This window comes from Dipteris shenzhenensis, chromosome 15 (assembly GCF_047967505.1).
Source record: "Dipteris shenzhenensis isolate YYH24624 ecotype China chromosome 15, Dip_SZ_1.0, whole genome shotgun sequence".
NCBI classification, from domain to species: Eukaryota; Viridiplantae; Streptophyta; class Polypodiopsida; order Gleicheniales; family Dipteridaceae; genus Dipteris; species Dipteris shenzhenensis.
The window spans coordinates 13,450,037-13,471,636 of NC_141610.1; the positions used below are offsets into that span (position 1 = coordinate 13,450,037).

At 46.5% G+C, this 21,600-nt stretch overlaps 1 protein-coding gene across 1 annotated transcript in view; it reads right to left on the reverse strand.

Moving 5' to 3' along the window:
• The window catches only part of LOC147893392 (ATP phosphoribosyltransferase 1, chloroplastic-like), a 52,438-nt gene that overhangs the window by 17,492 nt on the left and 13,346 nt on the right, over positions 1-21,600 (reverse strand). Inside the window, exons 5-11 of the mRNA XM_087385722.1 lie at positions 21,386-21,451; positions 21,184-21,291; positions 20,945-21,028; positions 11,779-11,880; positions 11,562-11,675; positions 11,375-11,455; positions 11,156-11,275 (exon numbers count right to left, since the gene is read on the reverse strand). Coding sequence (XP_087241848.1) covers positions 11,156-11,275; positions 11,375-11,455; positions 11,562-11,675; positions 11,779-11,880; positions 20,945-21,028; positions 21,184-21,291; positions 21,386-21,451 — 675 coding nt within the window. The remainder of the gene's footprint in view (positions 1-11,155; positions 11,276-11,374; positions 11,456-11,561; positions 11,676-11,778; positions 11,881-20,944; positions 21,029-21,183; positions 21,292-21,385; positions 21,452-21,600) is intronic.

Below are 21,600 nucleotides of genomic sequence, written 5' to 3' on the forward strand. Positions count from 1 at the left end.
CTCCCCCGCGCCTATCCCTCCTGGCCCGACGGAGGGGAGAGGCCCTTCCCCGCAGATGGCCAGTACCACTCCAGCTTGTTCGACAGCCAACACCCCTCTCTCTGGTTCAGACTCCTCATCCTCGTCCCCACACCCAAGGGCTGCTCCTAGAGCTCTACCGTTGGAGTTTTACCGAGCAGCACCCTGGGATTATTTGGATGCAGCGGGTATTGGCTCCTTCCCTGCATGCCTAGACATCAGCATCTTCTTCCTCCGAAAGGGGGCGGAGGGTAAGGTGTCCGTCCTTGCCTCCCACGATGGTCCTAGCTATTCCTTTACTATCACCAGTGACGGGAATGAGCAATGGACGAATGAAAACGTTTGGGAGACGATTCGAGATCACTCCAAGGAGCAAGTGCAGGACTGGATCGGTAGCAGAGCAACGGAGCTTCTTCAGCAACAGTGGAAGGAGGGTGACGTTCGTCTGCGATGGCGCCACAGCGCCAAACGATTCTGCCTTTTGGTCATTATTCGACCGCCTCTGGAGTGGGTCTATGCGGAAGGGCTCCGCCCGTGGAGGACCTCAGAGGTAGCGAGCTTCTACAGTATTTCCCTGGCAGAGGCGTCGAGTTGGTTAGAGAGAGCTTACCACCATGGGACGAAGGGCCTCTCCCCTCTGTTGAAGGTTTTAGAGGATGGGTCCGATGATCCGACCTCTCCTTCGAAACCCTCACAGAAGCGCCTTCGACTGCACACTGGACATCCTCCGACCACCTCGACGTCGACCGCAAGCAGACAGTTGTTTGTGGCCCATCTCCCCTCTTCATGAGTATACGCATTATCTCTTGGAACGTCAACAGGTTCCACTCATCAGGAACCTGCGGCCCCAGGAAGATGGTGCTCAGACAGAAGCTCCAGCCAGCCTTGGTGGGAAGGGTAGATGTGCTCCTATTGCATAAACACAAGCTTTCGGCTTCTCAGACCAGTATTTGCGGGAAGGTCCTCACACGACGCTCCCACACCTACTGGGAACCTTCGATTGGCAAGCAAGGGAGGAGCGGGGGTGTCTGTACCTCCATCGACGCTTCTCTAGTTCAGCATGTGTGTGGTTTTGGCACCCTGATCCCAAGACGAGCGCTTTGGGTGGGCTTGAATATTGAGGGATCCCACATCGACACCCTCAATATCTATGCCCCGACCGACCTCAGACGGAGAGCCGCTTTTGGAGCTCTTTGACAGACTTATTGCCAGAGATGGATTCTTGGATTGTAGGAGGAGACTTCAATAACCTTGAGACCCTAGAGGATCAGCAGGGACGGGGCCCAGAGTTCCTCGGTATAGCTCAAGCGGAGCAGGCAGATTGGGACTCCTTGTTCGCTGTAGGAGGTCGGGACAGCTGGAGGGAGCCTTCCTTTAGCAGATGGACAGGGAGTCTGGACTTCTCTTGGGGTTACAGGAGGGAGGGAGGCAGACTTCTGGAGCCGTTGGACCGTTTCTATGTCAGCGATTGGGCGCTAGGCAAAGGTGGAGAGTCAGGAGTGGTTCCAGGGACGACACTCTCTCGGTTCGGTTTCCCGAACGAGTGGATCAGAGGTATTGCTAGCCTCTACAGGTCGGCCTCCAGCCGGGTTATCATCAGCGACAAGATGGGGGAGAAATTCACCCTCGAGCGCTCGGTGCGTCAGGGCTGCCCGCTTGCGCCCTACCTCTTCCTATTTTTTGCGGAGGCCATGACTCACTTTCTACGAGCCCGTACCACTGGTCTTCGAGGGATGCGCCTCCCTATTCGGGACGATGCAGAACTTTTGGACTCCGAGTATGCAGACGACACAGCCCTGTATGTGCAGGATGATATTGAGTCACTGGAGCAAGTGAGACTGTCCTTAGAGGTTTTTTGCCTAGCTGCTGGGGCGAAAATCAACTGGCAAAAGTCAGTTGGTTTTCTTACGAATCCAGCAGCCAGCTCACAGTGGGGCATTTTCCTAGGGTTTCGTTGGATCCCTAGAGGACAGACGACACGTTACCCGGGATTCCAGGTAGGCCTGGCCGGCTCAGCAATTCTTACCAGTCCTAGTCTCCATACGACGGAAGCTAGCCTTCTGGAGCACGGCTCGACTTTCCTTGGCAGGCAAGGCCCTTGTGGTCAACCAGGTCCTTCTTGCCACCGCTTGGTACGTGGCCTCTTGCTGGTGTTTCTTGAGATCGTGTAGCCCAGCTGAGGAGACTGGTGCGAAACTTCCTTTGGTCTCGCTCAGATGGTTCCGGCACCACCAGAGCCCGGGTCGCCTGGTAGACGGTCATTCTCCCCCAGACAGAGGGTGGCCTTGGCATCATAGATCCAGAACTGCAGAGTCAAGCTTTACTTGGCAAGTTAGACCCCAGGAGGACAGACGTGGAAGCTCTTGCATCAGCATGGTCTCAGCGCCTGTACCCCCCAGAGAGGGGGTGATTGGCAGCCGTCTATCCGGTGGATTTTCACTTCTGCCCCACTGACTCAGCCCCATTCCCCCTTCCTCCGCACCCTCGTCTCGGTCTGGAGGAAGTTGCAACACAGCCTCTCCCAGGTTCCCCCTAGTTGCCGAGAGGAGATAGACAGACAGCCCCCTGATTTGGAGCAGCCAGGTGATAGATGATACAGGTCGCCAGCTTGGAGAGAGATCCCATATCCCTTGGGCGCTCTGGGCGCGTGGGCCCGCGCGCTCGCTCCGGGTTTGGAGGGACGTCTACAGCCAGCTGAGCCCAGGCGAGCTGGCAGCAGCAGTAGGTACGGCACGTGGGATCCAAGCTCGGCGAGTGGAGATCGATGATGCCATTCCTGCAGGTTGGAGGATTCCCATGGTCACCAGACAGCTCCTCCCGGGAGATGAGAGGTGGCTAGGGCAGTTCACACCCCATGGCATTCCTTTGGTGGTTGCAGGCCTTTTCTCGGACTCCTCGATTCACTTCTTCTCTGTTGCCGATGATAGCCGTCTCAAGAGCAGAGAAGCCGTGATCGACCCCCAGCTTCCCTGGCAGCACCTTCGCATCATAGGGATGCAAGGGAAGACGTGGCATATGAACCCCCTGATTATGCAAGACCAGGACTGGAGACTCTGGATATGGGAGGGCCGTTCCTTGACAGAGGTGGAGTGGGACCCAGGGGAGTGGCGCTGGCCACCATTGGAGACCTCAGAGAACCCTTACCCCTTCTTCTCTTATAGCGCACGTACTGGTAGGCGTGCTCTTGGGGCTCTCCAGCGCGGGCTACCCACACAGGCACATAGTTGGTATGCCCAAGGGATATCTCTGGTCTTTCTTCGCACATTTTGGAAGACTCTTTGGACAAGCTGGTGGCCGAGGAAGATCTCTTACTTTCTTTGGATGGTAGCCCACAAGGGGCTACCAGTTGGCAACTGGCTGAGGCAGATGGGGCAGGAGGGGCACTGCCAGATGTGTTTTCAGGAGGAGTCGTCCCTGAAGCACTGCCTTTAGAGCTGCTCGCATGCTCAGACAGTGTGGAAGGGAGTCATGGGGATCTTAGCGAGGGCTGCACCCGAGCTAGGACCGGTCACTTGGGGAACCGTTTGCTGGTGCAGCACCGAGATGGGACATCACCTGGCTTATGAGTTCTCTAGGCAAGATCCAGTTTTCTTCATCACGCAGGCCACCTGGGCATACATGGACAGCTTCCCTTGGCATCTGACAGAGACAGATGCAGGAGCGATGACTCGATACCCAGTTTGGGAGATCATAGGGAGTATTCCAGGCTGGCATATCTGGACTTCCAGACGCGCACAGACTTTAGGAGATCGGGCTGCTTCTGCTACCCAGACCCTAGCGGACATTTGGAGCACGATCATTCACACGCTCAAGGGTCAGTGGGATCAGATTCAGGGGGAGTCCCGGGCAGGGAAGGAGAAGAGACGGTGCTTCCTTCACGACTAGGACCATCGAGAGCTGTTCTTCCAGCACTCTGCTCAGAGTCTTCAGTGGCATTATTCCCCCCCACCGTCGTCGTTTGTCCACACTTCGATGATTATGCCCTGAGAGGCTTGTAATTAGTATTTTGCTACCTCGGGCTGTATCCGTTTTGCGATTGCAGCCCGCTGGCCTTTAGGCCATCTTGTACTCTCGTTTTCAAGCAATATAACTAGCACTACTTTTTTGCGCAAAAAAATACAGTCCCCTCTCTGAGCGAAAGGCTGTCTTGTGCTCATCCCTAGCTTTCATTCTAATCTGATGATAGCCGAACCTCAAATCAATCTTAGTGAAAAACTAAGCACCCTTGAGTTCATCCAATAGGTCTATCCTGGGAATTGGAAACCTGTTTTTGATGGTGACCTTATTCAAGTCTCTGTAGTCAATGCACATACGGTAAGAACCATCCTCCTAATTCACCAAGAGTACAGGGGATGCAAAAGGAGAAGTGCTATGAGTGATGAAACTCTTCTGAAGCAAGTCCCTCACTTGAGTTGCCACTTCTTCCCGTTCTACCTTAGAGAGTCGGTATGGGGCCTTATTGATTGGCTTACTACCACGTTCCAAGACTATGGCATGATCTACATCTCTTCTCGGAGGCAACTGTGATGGCAAATCAGCAAACACATCTGCAAACTCTGAGAGCAATCTCTGCACATCACAATCATCAATACGAGGAGTGCCACCCTCTTTAGTTACTGACACATTTAATGCATATATGGCGCTGCCCCTCTTGAGCTCTCTAGCCAACTGCCTTGCTGAAATGACCTGCAATTTAGGAGCTGCAATACCATGCAATGTAACCGATCCATCCTTGTGGACAAAGCTGAGTGTTAAGGCATTAAAATCCATGCTGATTTTTCCCACTGATTGCAACCAATCACAGCCCAAGACAACATCTATTGGGCCCATGTCAATTGCCAAGAGATCACCTGCAAAAGTATAGTCATTAGAGAACTTAATCCTTGCATCTTGGCAACAAGATCTACTGATTATATGCTGTCCATTGGCCACTTCTACTCTCAGCCCATGGTCTATCTCAGTACCAATCAGTCCAACCCTCCGTAAGGTTTTGCAGTTAACAAAACTGTGGATGCTACTGCTGTCCACCAACACATGCACAATCCTGCCATTAATCATCCCTGTTAATCTGATAGATCAGCACTTTTGGCACCCATCAAGGCATGCATGGAAATAGTATAAAGTGTTGGCTGGGCATCCCAATAAACCTCATCCTCGTTCACGGGAGCATTACCACCTGCATCTTCACATGCATAAAAAGGTACTGCATCCTGATGCTCCACAGAAAAGAGTGTTGGCCTATGGCCTCTCATGCCACCAGTGGGCAGAATCTCATACGAATGCGAAGCATGAGTGTCATGCGCAGTAGCACCCCCAAGATCAAAAGGAAAGTCGGTGCCCTTCGTGGCTCCAATGTCAGGAGCCTCCTCTGCAACATGTGTATTTGCCATCTCATCCTGATACGTATCCAAAGAGCCTGGGGCATCAAACAATTCCTCGTCATCTGAGAGGTCAATGATCATGCTGAGTTTGGCAGTACCATTGTTGCGCACCTTGGACACATTCCTGTGCTCACGAGTCCATTTATAAGTAGGCCTTTTTTCTTCTGTCCATTATTGCCCGTGCATGCTGTTTTATGTCAGCCTGCTCATTTCCAGCAGTAGGCTTGCCTCCAGGCTTGGCATCAGGATACCTGTAAGGCCTGGCATACGGCATCTTACTACCCGAGACAGTAGGAAAGCGAGGAAATGGTGTTGCTGCAGATTTCTCGTCAGTCCATTCAGCAAACTTAGGCTTCGACTCAGTGTCATACCCCGTAGCATGTGAGCTGCCCATGGCATTTCTGTGCTTGCCAGCATATTTAGGCTCGAATACTTCTGCAAGCTGAGCTGCCCTCTCAATTGTTTGAGGGTTATGTGCCTTCACATCTGCAGCGAGAGAAGAACTTAACCCATGGATGAAACACAGCAGCTTTCCTTTTTCCGATACCTCCTACACAAACAGGGAAAGCCTCCAAAAGTGTTGCAAGTACTCTTGGACCGTACCTGTCTGTGACAAGGCATAAAATTCAGCCAAGAATTGATCCAATACAAGTGGAGATACAAATGTAGTGACCATCAATTCTTTGAAACCCCTCCAAATGGTTGGTTTCTGAGGCGAATCCCTCATGTATCGCCACCATGTGTGGGCATAGTCCTGCATATGCATACCTTCAAAAATGATGCGCTCCTCCTCAGACTTGGGGTAGAAGCGGAAATAGTCTTCCAGCTTCATGAGCCACTCCTCCAACTCATTGGGAGTGCGAGTGTCCCCTTTAAACTTATGCATTGTGAGTTTGTCCTTCATATCCTTGGCTGCATAATTCTTGTGTGTAACCTCCAGAAGTGCGGGCATCATCACGCTTGTGATTCACAAGGAACCTCTGCACCACCAGTGGATGCAACCACTGTGGCAGGCACTAGCTCATACTGAGCAGCCTCATCAGAGTCATGCAATATATCATGAGGAACACGCTTCGGTACCATGGTGACTGGCCCTGGGAGAGGAGCTCGAATGTAGGCAAGGAGAAATGGATAACAAAAACCCTGCTGTAATGAGCCCCTAAGATAGTGTGTGGAAAACACAAAAAAGTCGATGGAGAGGCTCAGAAGAAAGGTCGTCGTAGAAGCTTCAAAACAGAGCCAAAATGGCTCCAAACGGGCTCTGAAAGGCACCTAAAAAGAGGCTGAAAGTGAACTGTTTACCCTCTTTTTTTTTCCCTTTTTTTTCTTTTTTTTTGGGAGGGGGGAGGGACCCTAAGTCACCTAGGACAGCTCTAGCCTAAGACCCTTAGGACTGTTAGGGCACTGTCTTAGACCACCCTAACCTAGCCTTCAACCTTAGTTAGTACTAACCTAACCTAGAGTCAAACTAACTAAACCTAACCTAACCCAATCTACTAACCTAACCCACTCCACCAACTAAACCTAACCAGCCTAACTTGACCTATTGACTAACCCTAGTTAGGAACCTTAGACCTTAGTCTAAGGTCGTCGAGGCGGCGGAGCAGGGGCAAAGATTGCGACGATGGGATTCATGGCGATGGCGAGTCTGCTGCACGTGGCGGCGATGCAGAATTTGCAACATCGAGGGGATTCATGGCAAATCTGCTGTACGCGACGACGATGGCAAGGCAAATCTGCTGCACGCGATGGCGATCTCCTACGCCTTTTTTTTGGAGCTGGTGGCTAGCCTCGCTATCCATAGTGCGCTTGTCTGCTCCGTGACCACGTGAATGATCAACTGGGCTGGCTATCCCTGGTGCACAGTGGAGGGCTAGCCCTGGTGCACAGCTTTTGGAAGATTTCATTCGTTCGTTTCTGTCTATGGTGCACAGCTTTTTTTTTGTGGAGGTTTCATCTTCATTTCAGTCTGGTTCTCTAGGCCGGTCTCCTGTGCAGCATTGGTTTCTCCACTTAGGCAACCTGCTAGACCATAATTGTTCTCTCTCACGTTTGCGTAAGAGTTGAAGTGAACGGTGAGAGGGGAAGCAAGGGTGCCAGAGTCGGTGCTCTGATACCAATGTAGAAAAGGGGTAGGGGCAGATTTAGAGAAAGGGGGATAGACTAGCAGAAGGGGGGAGAGGTAGGGGAAGAAGGGAGGAGAAGGGGTAGGAGAGAGAGAATGAGGTGGGAAAGAGAGGGAGAGATTGAGAGGGAGTAGGGGGGAGAGAGAGAGAGAGAGAAAGAGAGAGTGAGTGAGCGTGGGCAGGAAGGAAAAAGGGAGACTACATAGGATTAGGTGTCACATCAAAAAGCAGATAGTAGGGGGTGGATGGAGAATTATATAGTCCCTCCACATTTCCCCTCTAAAGGGCCTCTAACTGGGCCTCTTTTTCCCCTTCATTACATAAACTGGGCTCTGTGCCACCACCATGACAACCCTCCCTTCCCTGTGGAGGAGTGCCTAACAGGACGGGCTTCATCATCTGTGACATCGTCCAACTAATTCTTGGCAATCAAAACATTCTGCACCATAAAATTATAGAGAGAATAGTTGGTGCCATTCAACCTATTTTCTTGGGCAAGCACTCTGAAAGACATCATTCGGAGTTTGTTGTGCACACATTGCTCAAACAACAGAAATCACTGCCAAAGCCTTTACTGGCTTGAGCAATGAGGATGCTCCTCAAATATGCCAAAAAAGCCCCGTGCTAGGATATGTACTGCAATCTCAGAATTCTCTCTCAAAAACCAGCCAATGCGTGGCTCAACAAGGTATAAACCCTCTGAAAAACAACTCTGTTCCGAACCAAACAACCAATTACAAAGCCTAATGTCCTCTCAAAGATGTAAACGCGTGACGAGAGCCAACCCGATGCATCATGAAGTACAGGTGGGAGTGGCTTTTGGTTGCATTGTTCAATCAATAGTCCGGGATTCAGACCAAAAATTGTAGAAGCCACAACAAAGGGTGGACAAGTAGGCATATCATTGTAACGCAATAGAAGCTCCCTCCTCAATCAATACTTGAGTGAACTAGCACCAAAATGCTGATTTCTATCACTGTTTTGCATCAATCAGCAAGTACCACAACCAAATGGACTAAAAAAGCACCCACAATGACAAAATATGGGCTGTCCTTGCACAATACCACCAGAAACAGGTTCAAAACAGCAAGGAGAAGTCTCCAAAACAGTTGCAGAGTATATGGTCAAAGGAGTCAACGTCAAGGTCCCTAATGAGGATGGTTTGGCACTAACTAGATGGTTCGAAGGCTAGGAGTCCAAGTGCACCTACTTAAGAAAAATGCCTAGGGGCAATTGGATAAAAGGATCCCAAGAGAGGGGTAAAATGGTGCATTTACGTGTTTCATGTTTCTCGCCTAAAGAAGTTTTTGCACCCAGGTGACTCACTAATCAAGGGTGTTGTTTTGTTTCAGGAGCTAGAGGACAATGCAAGGCGCAAACCAATAAGAATCCTAGACTAGGAACAATGTAAGTACACAATCAAAAGATACTCACAGTGTTGGTTGCATGGCACGGTTTACGCTATTTGAGGCTACTTGGGAGTCCGCGCTGACATCATCACCGCCCAACAGTGGGTGTGGACCATAGTATAAACACATGCTTTGTGAAAGCATGTTTACTAGGAGCATGGCTAGTAGAATTGTGTCTATCCTTTGCCAATAGGTCTAAGGACAACTTGCACCTTCATGATCTAATCATGCATGTTTCACCACCTTCCATCCCTAAGCATGTTTACTAGGAGCATGGCTAGTAGAATAGTGTCCATCCTTTGTAATTGGTCTCAAGACAACCTTCACCTTCATGATCTAATCATGCACTGTTTCACCACATTCCATCCTTAGTATGTGCCCCCATACATTAAAAAATGGAAATTTCCCATTAATTAGTTGTGGAGAAGAGAAGAGGGGTAAAAAGGAAGAGAGAAAGGGCATGATTAAACTAAGGGATAAAGGGGGAAGGGAGGAGTTTCAATTAAGAGGGACCACTTAAGAAGGGGGCATTAAAGAAGAAGGCACGTACTAAAGGGGGAGGGGGAATAGGGACCATTTGAAGGGGGCTTTAAAGAAGAAGGCACGTACTAAAGGGGGAGGGGGAAGAGGGACTATTTATAATATTTTAGTTAGCACTAGGGATGCTCTTCCACTCTATAGCTTAGTGGTAGGGCTCACAAGAGGGAACGACAACATTGTGGGTTTGAATCCTACCCTCTTGAACAATGTGCACTCCTCTTAGACATAGCTTAAAATAAATTAATTAATCCATGGACAAACATAAGTTTTTTTTTTTTTTTGACAAACATAAGTTAATCAGCGTTGGTCGAAAACAAATAGGAATAAAATAAAGTTGAGCGAGTACAGCTGCATTTGGACATCATGCGCGTGTGTCAAGCTGTCTTCTCATGCTATTTGCCTCATAGGTGTGATTCAAGATAAGTGCATGCTTCGAGGGATGTTTCTGCAAGCAGGATATAAGGGATGTCTGCCGTCATCCCAATGATGAGAGAAATCGCTTCGGGATCTTGTCTTCCAGCTCCTCAATCAATAGTTGTCGCATTCCCCAATTTGATTAAAAAAGGGCTTTGCCTCCATATGCCAGCAGTGACTTTCCAGAAACCATGTGGCTCCAAATCTCCCCTTCCTGATAGTTTGTAACATGCCCTTCGATAGTTGAAGTAGATCACAAGGGTTGAATGTGTGGGCTCTCATATCATGTCTGTGAATAGAACAGCAACCTAATGCTAGTCCCCGCAAATTATGAAAGTCAAGGATCTCACATCTCTCTCCAATCAATCAAAAGAAAGAAACTCAGATCTGGAATGTACCTGGAGAGAATACAGTAAATAGGTAATAGTTTTGAGCTCCACATTAAAGAACTCAGCCAAGTGCTGCACTGTTTTAAGGTCTGGATTCTGCTCCTGCTATACTCCACCTGCAGGCCTTGGATGAGATTTGAGTAAATTGAGGAGAAAGTTGCCCATTTCTACAGCCAAGGGACAAGTTTGACTACACCTCAAAACTGACCAGATCTGGTATGTGAACCGACCAGACAGTCCACCTACAATGCCAACCAGATGGCCAATCTTGTTCGAGTCTGATCAGACCCCCAGTCAAGTTAGTCTGTCCACAAAGCACCCCTTGTGCTGCCTATAAATAGCCAGCAGTCTATCAGTCATTTCCAGCCCTTCCTCACCTACCAAATAACGTGGGCATGTGTGCAAAGCCCCACCTTATGGGCTGTGCATCCTCCATCTAAACTAGATATACAACCTATCCTATTGCCCATGTTCCCCTCCTGTGGAGACTCACAGATAGGATAATGAATACTTCTAAGTTCAAGAATGAGCCTTGATGACGTCTACATGATTGATAAGACTGGTTTTATCTACACAGCCATCTTCTGCGAGCAAGTATGATTAGTCCAAAGAAGGTGACACATCCATCATGCTTTAATCCTTAACCTGGCATGAGTTCAGAACAGCTGCTGCTTTATCATGAAAAGGGCTCTCGAAACAGCCCAATGCCCTGTGTGCCCCCATTTTACCCCCTGCCTTCCCCCCCAAAAAGAAGGCAAAACCAAAACAGAAATTTGCAGGGAGCCCCTGATACTTTACCATGCAAAAGGGCCTTTCAATACAGCTACCTCCCCCCCAAAAAAGGGGGGAAAAACAAAACAGAAGCTACTAAATTATACCTTTCGTATTTGTCGTATTGCATCATAAAGACGGTTTTTGGTCACACATATAACAATTGCGTAGTAGTCCACCTGCACATTGCCATTGCTCCCACAGAAAACAGGACTGATAGTTGGACCCTGCATCAGGTACAAAATAAAACATCAGTCAAAGTTGACGAGAATTAAAAGTAAGTAGTTCCCCAGGGATCCAGTCTAAGAAGATCATCAGAAAGGAACCTGCAACCCTTGAAAATTTGTGCTGTTAATTATTCGCTCTGCAACCTCGACCTCAGACTTCCCACGCATGTTGGCAACAACCTGCACATGAACATTCTGACATTGTAAGAAGATTTCGTTTTTACTCTGCTCACGAATGTAGAAAAAGAAATAGGATATCTTAGCTGTTTTGCATTCATTGGCTCACCGTAAATTGATTCCTGGCTCGGAGATGAGCCTCCAACCTTTCCAGTATTTCATGAGTTGTCTCCAGTACAGTCTCCCTCTCAAGCAAGGCACGCTTACTTGCAACTAAGACACCCTAAAGACACAGGTTTTTCAAACAAAATTGAAAATTTGTAATACGACCAAATTGATAGATAATAACAGCCCTTCAAGCTCATTATATCATTTAGCAAAAGGACCTGGCTTTTCAAAACTGAGCCTCCTTCGATCTGCTTGAGATTATTTTCACGTAATGTAGTGCCACTGCTCACAAGGTCAAGGATTGCATCAGCTGTACCCATCTGCCATGACACAAGACTCTCCAGTTGACTCCTTGTTGAAAAACATCACGGTGAAAACAATTTTGTTTTCATTTGCAAACTTGGCATGAGAATCAAAACATTATGTGTTTGTGGAAGACACCCAAATTCTCGAAGGAGACAGAACCTAAAAGAAGAAAAAATCAAATACATCTACACAAAGCAAAGATTACTCGCAAGAATTCACGAGCAAAGATTCCTCCTAAGAATTCACAAGCAAAAGGTGCTATCTGAGATAGCACCTTTTGCTTGTGAATAGTCCAAACCGTCTAGCTAAAGTATAAAAGTCAATGTAAGGCCTAAAGTCACCGTCCACATGTTCCTTATGCCCATCCATGCTTTTGCGTATTTTTGCATATTTTGGTATTCAATGTACTTTACAGCTATGTACATGAACACTTCTATTTTACAAAACCAGTGGGTCATCTCAAAATCAGTTATTTGTAATTTTCATGATGCTATTGTTTAGAGATGGAACGGAGGCAAAAGAAGACACTGACAGCTGTTTTGGACAGGGTTTCCAGCATGGCTTTTCGTGTTGAGCATTTGCAAGGCTGTTTTAACCGAAAGACGTGAAGCAGAGAAGACAAACAAAAGCTGTTTTATGGCATTTTTGTAATTTGATTTCCTTTGGGAGTCAGGGCTTCTAAGTGGGCAGATTTATTTGTGTTTTTTTTTAAGAATCTTTACTTCAAGGCGGCCTATATTTTGGAAAAGTGGATTTGGCACGAAAGACATAAGTCTCTCTCCATTCTGCCGATTTCACATGTGCACACTTTCAGAAGAAGCAGAAAGAAGGCTAGGAAAACTCAGATTGTGATCGAGGAGATGAGGTGCAGACATTTAGATGATGTGAACTACCCACTAGGAATTGAGTTGGGTTCTCTAAAACCAGGCTGGTTAACATCCAGTTTTTCTCCTTTTCTTTTCTTCCATGATTAATGCCACACCGGTGGCTGATTTGTATGGTTGATTTTTTCAAGCATTAATAGAAAGTTCTCTTCTTCTCGGAGGAAAAAAAGGGTGAGTTACTTGGTTACAGATGGTGCCGGAATGAACACGAGTTGAAACAAACCCTAAAGGCATGGTACTTGGCAAGAACCAGGCTGTTCTTGGATTCTGAGGGGGTCATCTGGATGAACCTAAGGTTGGTACTAGAATTGCTAGAGGACATTGGCGTGTTCGTGATCGAGGAGGGTGGTACGATGGATGGTAGGTGTTACCTAGATTGTACTTGTGTTCCAAGATGGCTTACCTTGGTGGAGCTAGACGTAGAGGTACAAGAGTTGCGGGTTTGAGAACCACAAATCAAGCACGTGCCCGATTTGTTCCTAACAGCTTCCTCATGAAGGATGATGGAGCATCTGCATCGACATGTGGGTTAAATAAGAGATGAAGATCAGCAAACAAACGACGCAGCCAAACACATTTAACTGTCGCTGTGAAAGCTGCCCTGTACTCAGCTTCACATGAGGAAGTAGCCACTGTCGATTGTTTCTTGCTCAGCCAAGAAATGCAAGCTTTGCCCAAAAAGAAACAATTACCACTAGTGGACTGCCTCGTGTCATAGTCTCCAGCCCAATCTGAGTCACTATAAGCATGCCTCTGCAAGTCACCCCCCCTGGGAAACATCAAGCCATAAGACTTTGTGCCTTGCAAATAACGGAAGATGTGTTTTACAGCCTGCCAATGCGTTGTCTTTGGGATGTGCATATATATGCTCACTTGAGATACTACATATTGAATATCGGGCCTTGTATTGCACAAATAAATGAGGCATCTAACAGCCTAGCTGTAAAGTATGACATCCACTGATTCACTTGCATCATACATAGTAAGCTTCAGCCCCGGCTCCATGCGAGTAGCTATAGGCTTACAATCTTGCATGTTGAACCTATCCAAGAGCTTTTACACATACTTGGATTGAGACATAACAATGCCACACTTGTCTTGTATGAACTGGATCAACATGCCCAAATCTGTCATGTCAAATTCAACTTTGAAATCTGTAATTATTTCCTCATTTGACTCTGTGAGCAGTATGTCATCTACATAAAGAATGATAACTAAAATATCCCTCCCATCCTTCTTGATGTAGAGGGTGCTTTCCATGGGACTATTGTGTAACCCCTTTGTCACGAGGACGTGAAATTATGGGACTTTTGATTTGCGACTCCCGTAATTTGCACGTGACTGCCTTGAGCCTCTGGGGCGCGAGGGTCCGACCATGGGGCAAGACTTGGGGAATTAAAATTCCTAGTGAGTCCTTGGAAATAGTGAATGTGCGCTCAATTACTAGGCAATTAATTCCTAGGGCCAAAGTGTGCAACACGGGGGCCGAAAGAGTGGTGCAATTAAAAAACTACTTTTAGGAGCCAAAAGAGTCGTGCAATTAAAAAAACATTGTTTTTTGGAGCCTAGGCCTTTAAAAGGGGGAAGGGAGCCCTTCTTTTAGGTTCAATTGGCTAAATCAGTTTCAGAGGAGCCAAATCATCAGTTTGGAGCTTCCAGAGCCTGCCAAGGAAATTCGTTTTTACCCAAAGGCCAGTTTCAGGTGATCCAACGCCTGCCAAGGAAATTCGTTTTTACCCAGGGGCCAGTTTCAGGTGATCCAGAGCTTGCCAAGGAAATTCGTTTCTTACCTAGGGGCCAGTTTCACGTGATCCAGGGCTTGCCAGGAAAATTCGTTTTTACCCAGGGGGTAGTTCCAGGTGATCCAGGGCCTGCCAGAGCAAATGACAATTGATCCAGGAGCCTGTTGCAGGTGGCAATTTCTGCCAGATGTCTGTTCCAGTTTGCGATTTCTTTTGGGCTCTTCCACGCTGTTCTAGGTGCCTACGATTGGTTCTAGGGCTGTTCCAGGAATTCTGGACTTGACCAGGCTGCTCCGAGTGAACTGCGACTTGCTTTTCAGGATTTCAGACTCTACAAGAGATTTCGACCTGATTTCTAAAGCTTTATGGGTGTTGTGGCTGATATTGGTATCTTTCTAGGCATGGGTGTTCTATTCTAGGCTGCTTCTGAGCTGTGCCAGGGCAGAATCCTCTTTTCTCTGCAAGATCTTGGGTTTTCTAGCCCCGGAGACCTAGCTCTGTAGATACTGGGTAGAAGGAGGCTTGCTTTTTGGCTTGCTTTTGCTGTTCTCTGATTGGTTGCTGGCTAGTTATTGCGTTTGGGTTTCTTTCCTCGCAAATAAGGGTTGATTTATGTTGTTGGGCAGTTGCCAGGGAGGCTATAGATTGAGGCAACCCGCTAGGAAGTGTTTGGTTGTTTGATTGCATCAGAGTTCAGCTGTTGAGGTCTTTGTCTTGCAATTGTTCAGCCGTGTTTGGCTGGTTGGGCACTTGGTTGTGCGATTGCAGGAGTGGTTCAGACAATGGATGCTATTGGGGTCTCTATTGCATGCTTTGGTTGGCTGAGGATACACGATTGTCTAGTGATTGGTTGCCGATCACCGTTTGAAGTTGAGCAGGAATTACAGGGTGGGCTGGACAGGGAGTTTGCGGGCGTTGATTTGCCTATGGTGCAGCTTCCCAGAGACCTTTGTAATCAACCGCTTGGCTTCAAATGAATGTTAAATAAATACCGCAAGGGGCACCAACGTTTGGGGCCAATCGGTGTCTTGTTTTTGAGTAAGAGCGCTCTAGCTCCCTTGTGATTTGTTTTGTGGTGCATATTTACTTGTCTATTTACTGTGTATGCTGCAATTAAGTGGATCCTACCACCCTTTACATTGTTGAGGTTGGTTTCACTTACAAGCATCAATCTTAGCATACCATGCACGTGGGGCTTGTCTCAGCCCATATAAAGCTTTATTCAGCTTGCAAACTTAAAGTGCATTGCCCAAAAGTTCAAATCTAGGAGGTTGTTTGGCATAAACCTCTTCCTGCAAGTCCCATTAAGGAAAACTATTTTTATGTCCAACTGATGGACATTCCAAACAAAATTTGCAGCCATGGCAATAATTGACCTTATGGTGGTCATCCGGGATGTAGGAGCAAAATTCCTTTTCACTTTGAAAACCCATTTGGTACCAATGGCATGTTTCCCTAGTGGCAAATCCACGACATCCCAGGTCTGATTTTTCTCAATGGACTGCAATTCATTGTGCATGGCATGCATCCAATGTACATTATCCTTGGCTTCTTCAAAAGAGTCAGGTTCTTCTTCATCAAGAAGAGTACCTGCATAAGCTATCTCAACAGAATAAGCCCCCCCTACGTGGCTTACTACACTACCAGTCCTGCCAAGCAAAGGTGCCTCAAGCCTACTCTCTCTAAGAGTCTGTAGCAACTAATTTGGAACTGTTTTGGCTGCATGTATCTCTTGAATCTCTTGCCTGACAACTTCGTCCACACCCTGGGAGAAACAAAATCAGCATGTGGCTGAATCGGGGCATGTGGATCAGGAGGAGGTTGTTGTAAATTCTGATTTTTAGCATAAGCCTCACCTGGGGAACCAAAAGCTATAGGAAGCATCCCCTCAAAAACATCATCTGAAAAGCTGGAATAGTAAATTCAGCATGTGTATGTGCTGAATTCTCTGAAAAAATAACATTTCTAAATCTTGCAGGATTGTAGAGACGATAGCCTTTGCTTTGTGCAATATACCCAACAAAAATACACTTAAGTGACTTATCTGACAACTTATGTCGAAACTCCACAGGCACGTGGGCATAGCAACACAACCAAAAAATATGAAGTGATCCACTGAAGCCTTTCTCCCATGCCAAGCCTCATAGGGAGTGATTGTCTTCAAAGCCTTTGTGGATGCCCGATTCAAAACATAATTGGCACACATGAGGCCTTCGAGCCAAAACCTATGAGGCAACTTCTTACTCGTAAGCATGCATCTATCCATCTCCATGAGAGTGCAATTTTTGCACTCAGCTTTGGCATTTTGTTGAGGTGTAAGCCTCACTGCAAGCTGATGCACGATGCCTTTCTCCTTCAAAAATGCCTCAAATTCATAAGACATATACTCCCCCCCTCTGTCAGTGCGAAGTGTTTGCACCTTGAGTCCCATCTCATTTTCAACCATAGCCGCAAAGTGTTTGAGATGCATAAACACTTCTGATTTTTTCTTTACACCATAGACCGAAGTATAATTGGTGAAGTCATCTATGAATGTAACATAATAGAGATAACCACCAAAAGCAGGTGTCCTCGTGGGACCGCAGACATCACTATGTATGAGCCGTAGTTTACGAGTAGCTCTTACTGCACCATCCTTCTTAAAAGGAAATATATGCATCGTGCCAAGGATTCATCCCTCACATGCATGAGGAGGAGGTGACTCTAAAGGAGGCAATGCATCAACCATAGCATGCTTCTATACTGTCATCAAGCTGCCATAGCTCATGTGCCCATATCTGGCATGCCATAACTCCGCATTCTGCATCGCAGCAGTAGGAGTGCTCACTGAAAGTGCAAGATTAGATCTTTTCTCATAAATGTCAAGCTGAAAAAGACCCCGATACAAAGTGCCAGACACAACATCAAAGCATAGTCATTCTCTTTGTCTCGGACTGCACACTTAGCATCATCAAATATGACCTGAAATCCTCCTCAACTGAGAGCAAATTCTTCTTTATACCTAGCACATAAAGAACATCTGTATGTCTGAAATTTGTGTTATCCGTGGATGAGTATGATGTCACCCACTCTACATACTGAATAAGAAGAATTGTTTGCACATGTCACCTTCTTTTTAGCGCGTGGTGCATGCAGAGATGCAAAAAGGTTCTTCCTAGAAGTGATGTGCTTAGAAGCACCACTATCAAAATACCAAGTGTTCAGTGTCTCATTGACATTGAAGGAGCATGCATCCTTTGAAGGGTCATAGCTGCAAGTCAAGAAAGCATACGGGTCATCCTCAAGAGTGGTTGTAGTATCTGGACTATCCACTGGAAAATCTGAAATGCAAGATAAAAAGGCATAGTGCCCTTCCACAAAGTTGGCTGTAACATCCCCTCCATCATGTGCAGTAGGAGCTGATGCATCTTAGACAGCCATACCTGAATCCCTTTTGTTTTCCTTAGCTATTTGCTTCTTGCATTCACCAATGTAATGACCTGGCTTCTTGCAGTAGTGACAAATTCCCTTCCTCTTAGGCTTATCTGCATCACCTTTAGCCTTATAAGAGGGCTGTCCTGAATCAGCTTTATGCTGATGTGTGGGCTGATTTGCATGTTGCTTTTGCTGCCCTTTTCCTTTGGGCTTGAACTTAGAAAGCATGGCATGCTCGCCAGCCCGTGTTGCCATGTTCCTTCTTGTCTGCTCTTCCTGCAACAAGAGTCCTACCAACTCGTGAAAAGAGAGAGGATTGCTACCCCCCCTCAATGACAAATTCAGCGAGGTGTGGAAACTGAGATAAGACTCAGGAAGAGAATTCAAAGTGGTGGTAATCATCTCTAAATCCGGAATAACCTCATCTATATTCAGCAATTGTTCCCTCAAATCCTGAAGTTTTGTGAGGTGAGCATTCGTGGAATCTCCCTCATCCATAAGTATATGAGATAATTCTCTCTTCAGGAAGGAAACTCTCGCATCATTTCTTGCTGCAAGGATACTCTCAAATCTCCCAAGCTGCCTTCGAGGTCTTGCATGACCGAATGTGAGGAATAATGAACCCCTTGACAGAAAGAGAAATAACTGAAAGAGCTTGTGCATCCCTAGAATCCCATCTTTTCTGCTTTGCTGTGGGAGCCACTGGAGTAGCAGATGTTGCTCCAATCACTTGTCCTACATTTTGACCTCTACCCCTGCCTCCAACTGTAGGAGTGACAGGTGTAGCCACAGTTTCTGGGCTTGCCTCATCTCCATTGACATAATCCTAGAGATGTCTGCCAACCAAGATGTTGCGAACCATAAAACTCCACAAGGAGTAGTTGGTGCCATCCAACTTATCCTCCTGTGTGAGGACTCCAAACACCTCATTGGGGTTGTTCTGAGCCATTTCTGCCAGAAAACTAAAAAATGCAGCAAACTAGACAAGTAAAATCCCTTCCTGGGATGTAAAATGCACAACCAAAGTCTGCCAAAAAATTCTGCCCACAATGACAATTGCTGTCACAGCCTATCAAAGGCTTGAAATGCACCACAATGCTCTGCAAATGCCCAAAAATCTGCAAAGTATATCTGCAAAAAGTGGCAAGTGTCTGCCACTGAGTCCAAAACTGCTTGTAAATCTCCCAAATGATCTTTCAACTGCCAAATTGCATCCAAAATGCAAAAGCCCCAAATTTCTACGAGAAATTGCACCTAAAAGCAAAAGCCCCAAATTTTGCCTGCAAGATTGCAAGCAGAACCAAAAGCCCCAAATTTTTGGAGTAGGTTCTACGACTTGACTGCAATGCCCCAAATGCGCTCCTAGAATGCAAGCCAAACAATGGCTATTTGCAAGAATGCCTGCCAAAAACACACCAAATGTGTACTGAGCAGGTACAGTCGTACGGACAGCACCCTGTGAATGTACGGTGAGCTGACGCTCAACTTGTACGGACAGTATGAAAATGTACGGAACACTGAACTATACGGACATCCACACGTGCGTTATACAGAATGCCATGCCAGTTGTACGAAATGCGGGAGCTGGCTGTACGGCACTTCACAGACTGTCGTACGGACAGTACGGAATAGCAGCATGGAGGACTAGCTGTACGGCGAGAGAGTGACAGATATATGGGCGACGTTGCTGCAGTACGGACAGAAATCTGTACAGTCGTACGGACGGACAGGAGCGGGAGCTGGAGGTCGAGCTTGCGGCAATGGGCAATACCGAGAGCAGCTGAAGCACGGGCAAGAAGAACCTGCTCTCATACCAAATGTGAGAAGAAAGGGAACAGAATGCAAGAGTGAGAGCAAGAGTGAACTGAACGTATGAATAGAAGAAGTAGAAAATACAAGAAAGAGTGGGGTTTTGTATAAGTGACAAAACCCTTATCCTATCCAGTAACCATAGTTAGGGATTGGACTGTGGTTAGGGGGAAAAACCTCAATTAGGGAAAAGTGCCCCTAACGTACTTATTACATTACATTGGCCACTCCCTAGAATATACCAATAATTCTAACACAGGGTGGCCAAGGATACTTTAGGAGAACACTCCCCGTTGGAACACACAGGTTCACAAGATTAGACATGTTCGATGGAGGTAAAGGCAGCCTAAGGGAGTGCCCACAGTCTCATGCATCTAAGCAGCACGCACGCTGCTAGATGGTGGTGGTTTAAGCGCAACAGTTTGTAACAGGGTTTGCCTATTTGTGCAACCTATATTATATGTTTTGGCATGAAAGCATGAGCAATCCATGGTTGTTAAGACACCAGTTTCTTATATAAGACACTCAAGACACGTGTCTTACCTTAAGACACCTTTAGACACTCTCGAAATTTTTATAAAACTTGAAAGCCCTAAACTTTTGCAGTTTCGCATTTGAGCTTTGGAAATTGCACTTTGGCACTTTGGATCTTGGAAATTTGCCGTCCATACACTGAAAATTTGTAATCAAGATCAAATTGTCAGTTTAAACTTTAAACTGACACGTGCGCACAAAGAACGGACTGACATTTGATCTACGCATTGTGGGAATCATGGGCATATTCTTTCCCTGTGGGGGTGTTGGCTACAGCAAAAGATGATGGTCCCTTTGTAAGGGTAAAGGAAAGATTCAGCATGCTTATTGTGTGTATGATCTTGCCTTCACTCGCTTAGTGCTTGATAGTGGTTTCTTTAGACATGTTCCACGTGCTGCTTCCTCTCATCCTTGGAGGTAAAAGCTTGGTCGACTAATACAAAATCATTACACAATCATCTCCAAAGGCATCTCTGTTGACTGATACAAAGTTTCCTGTTACTTCATTGAATACTTATTGGCTGCGAAAAATTTTGTAATCATTGTAGCTACAAGCTCTTACTTAAAATCCTCCAGAGACAAAATAATGAACACAGATTTTCCTCTTACTTAAAATCCTCTTCTTTGCTCCTCAAGAGACAACATAATATACACAGATTTTCCTAATGAATCTTACAGATAAAGATAATACATACTGCGGGAGCAGCTTCCAGGGCTCCATCTGCTGTCAGCAATTGTACATGTTTGAGACCATTCTCTTGAACAAACTGTTTTCCTAGCTGCACAAGCTCAGCAATTGTACATGAGAGAGAGAGAGAGGAGTGAGAGAGAGTAAGAGAGGGAGTCTGCATGTGTGTGGGGGAAGAGAACATAGACATATGTAGCCTGGATCACTAAATCATTAAAAAGCACAATCCAACGTAGAAAAACATACATATGTATAGCCTGTAACAATTCGCAAAGGCCTTTCAGCTGTCCATTGTGGCATAGCTGCCAGTTCAGCTATGGATGAAATATTTGCAAATATTCCATAGTTGGGAATCTGAGAAATCACAAATCAAACACTTCCTTAACAGCCAAGAGCAGATGGATTTTTTATTAATGGACCACAAAAGATCAAGGGAAGCATAACTCACACCAATTCCCAAATGACATTGCCCAAACTCAAGAGCATTGTGCACAACAATCAGGTCATCATCGCCCTGGTGATATCCAAATATCAAACAAACATTAGATAAATTTCCTTCAAAATCAACATACTAAAGGCTTACCAACTTCCTTAACTTGGGGAGTGGCTGGACTCAAGAAACCTTGAGGCCACCAAAACAGTAAACAAAGCTTCACAAACTTG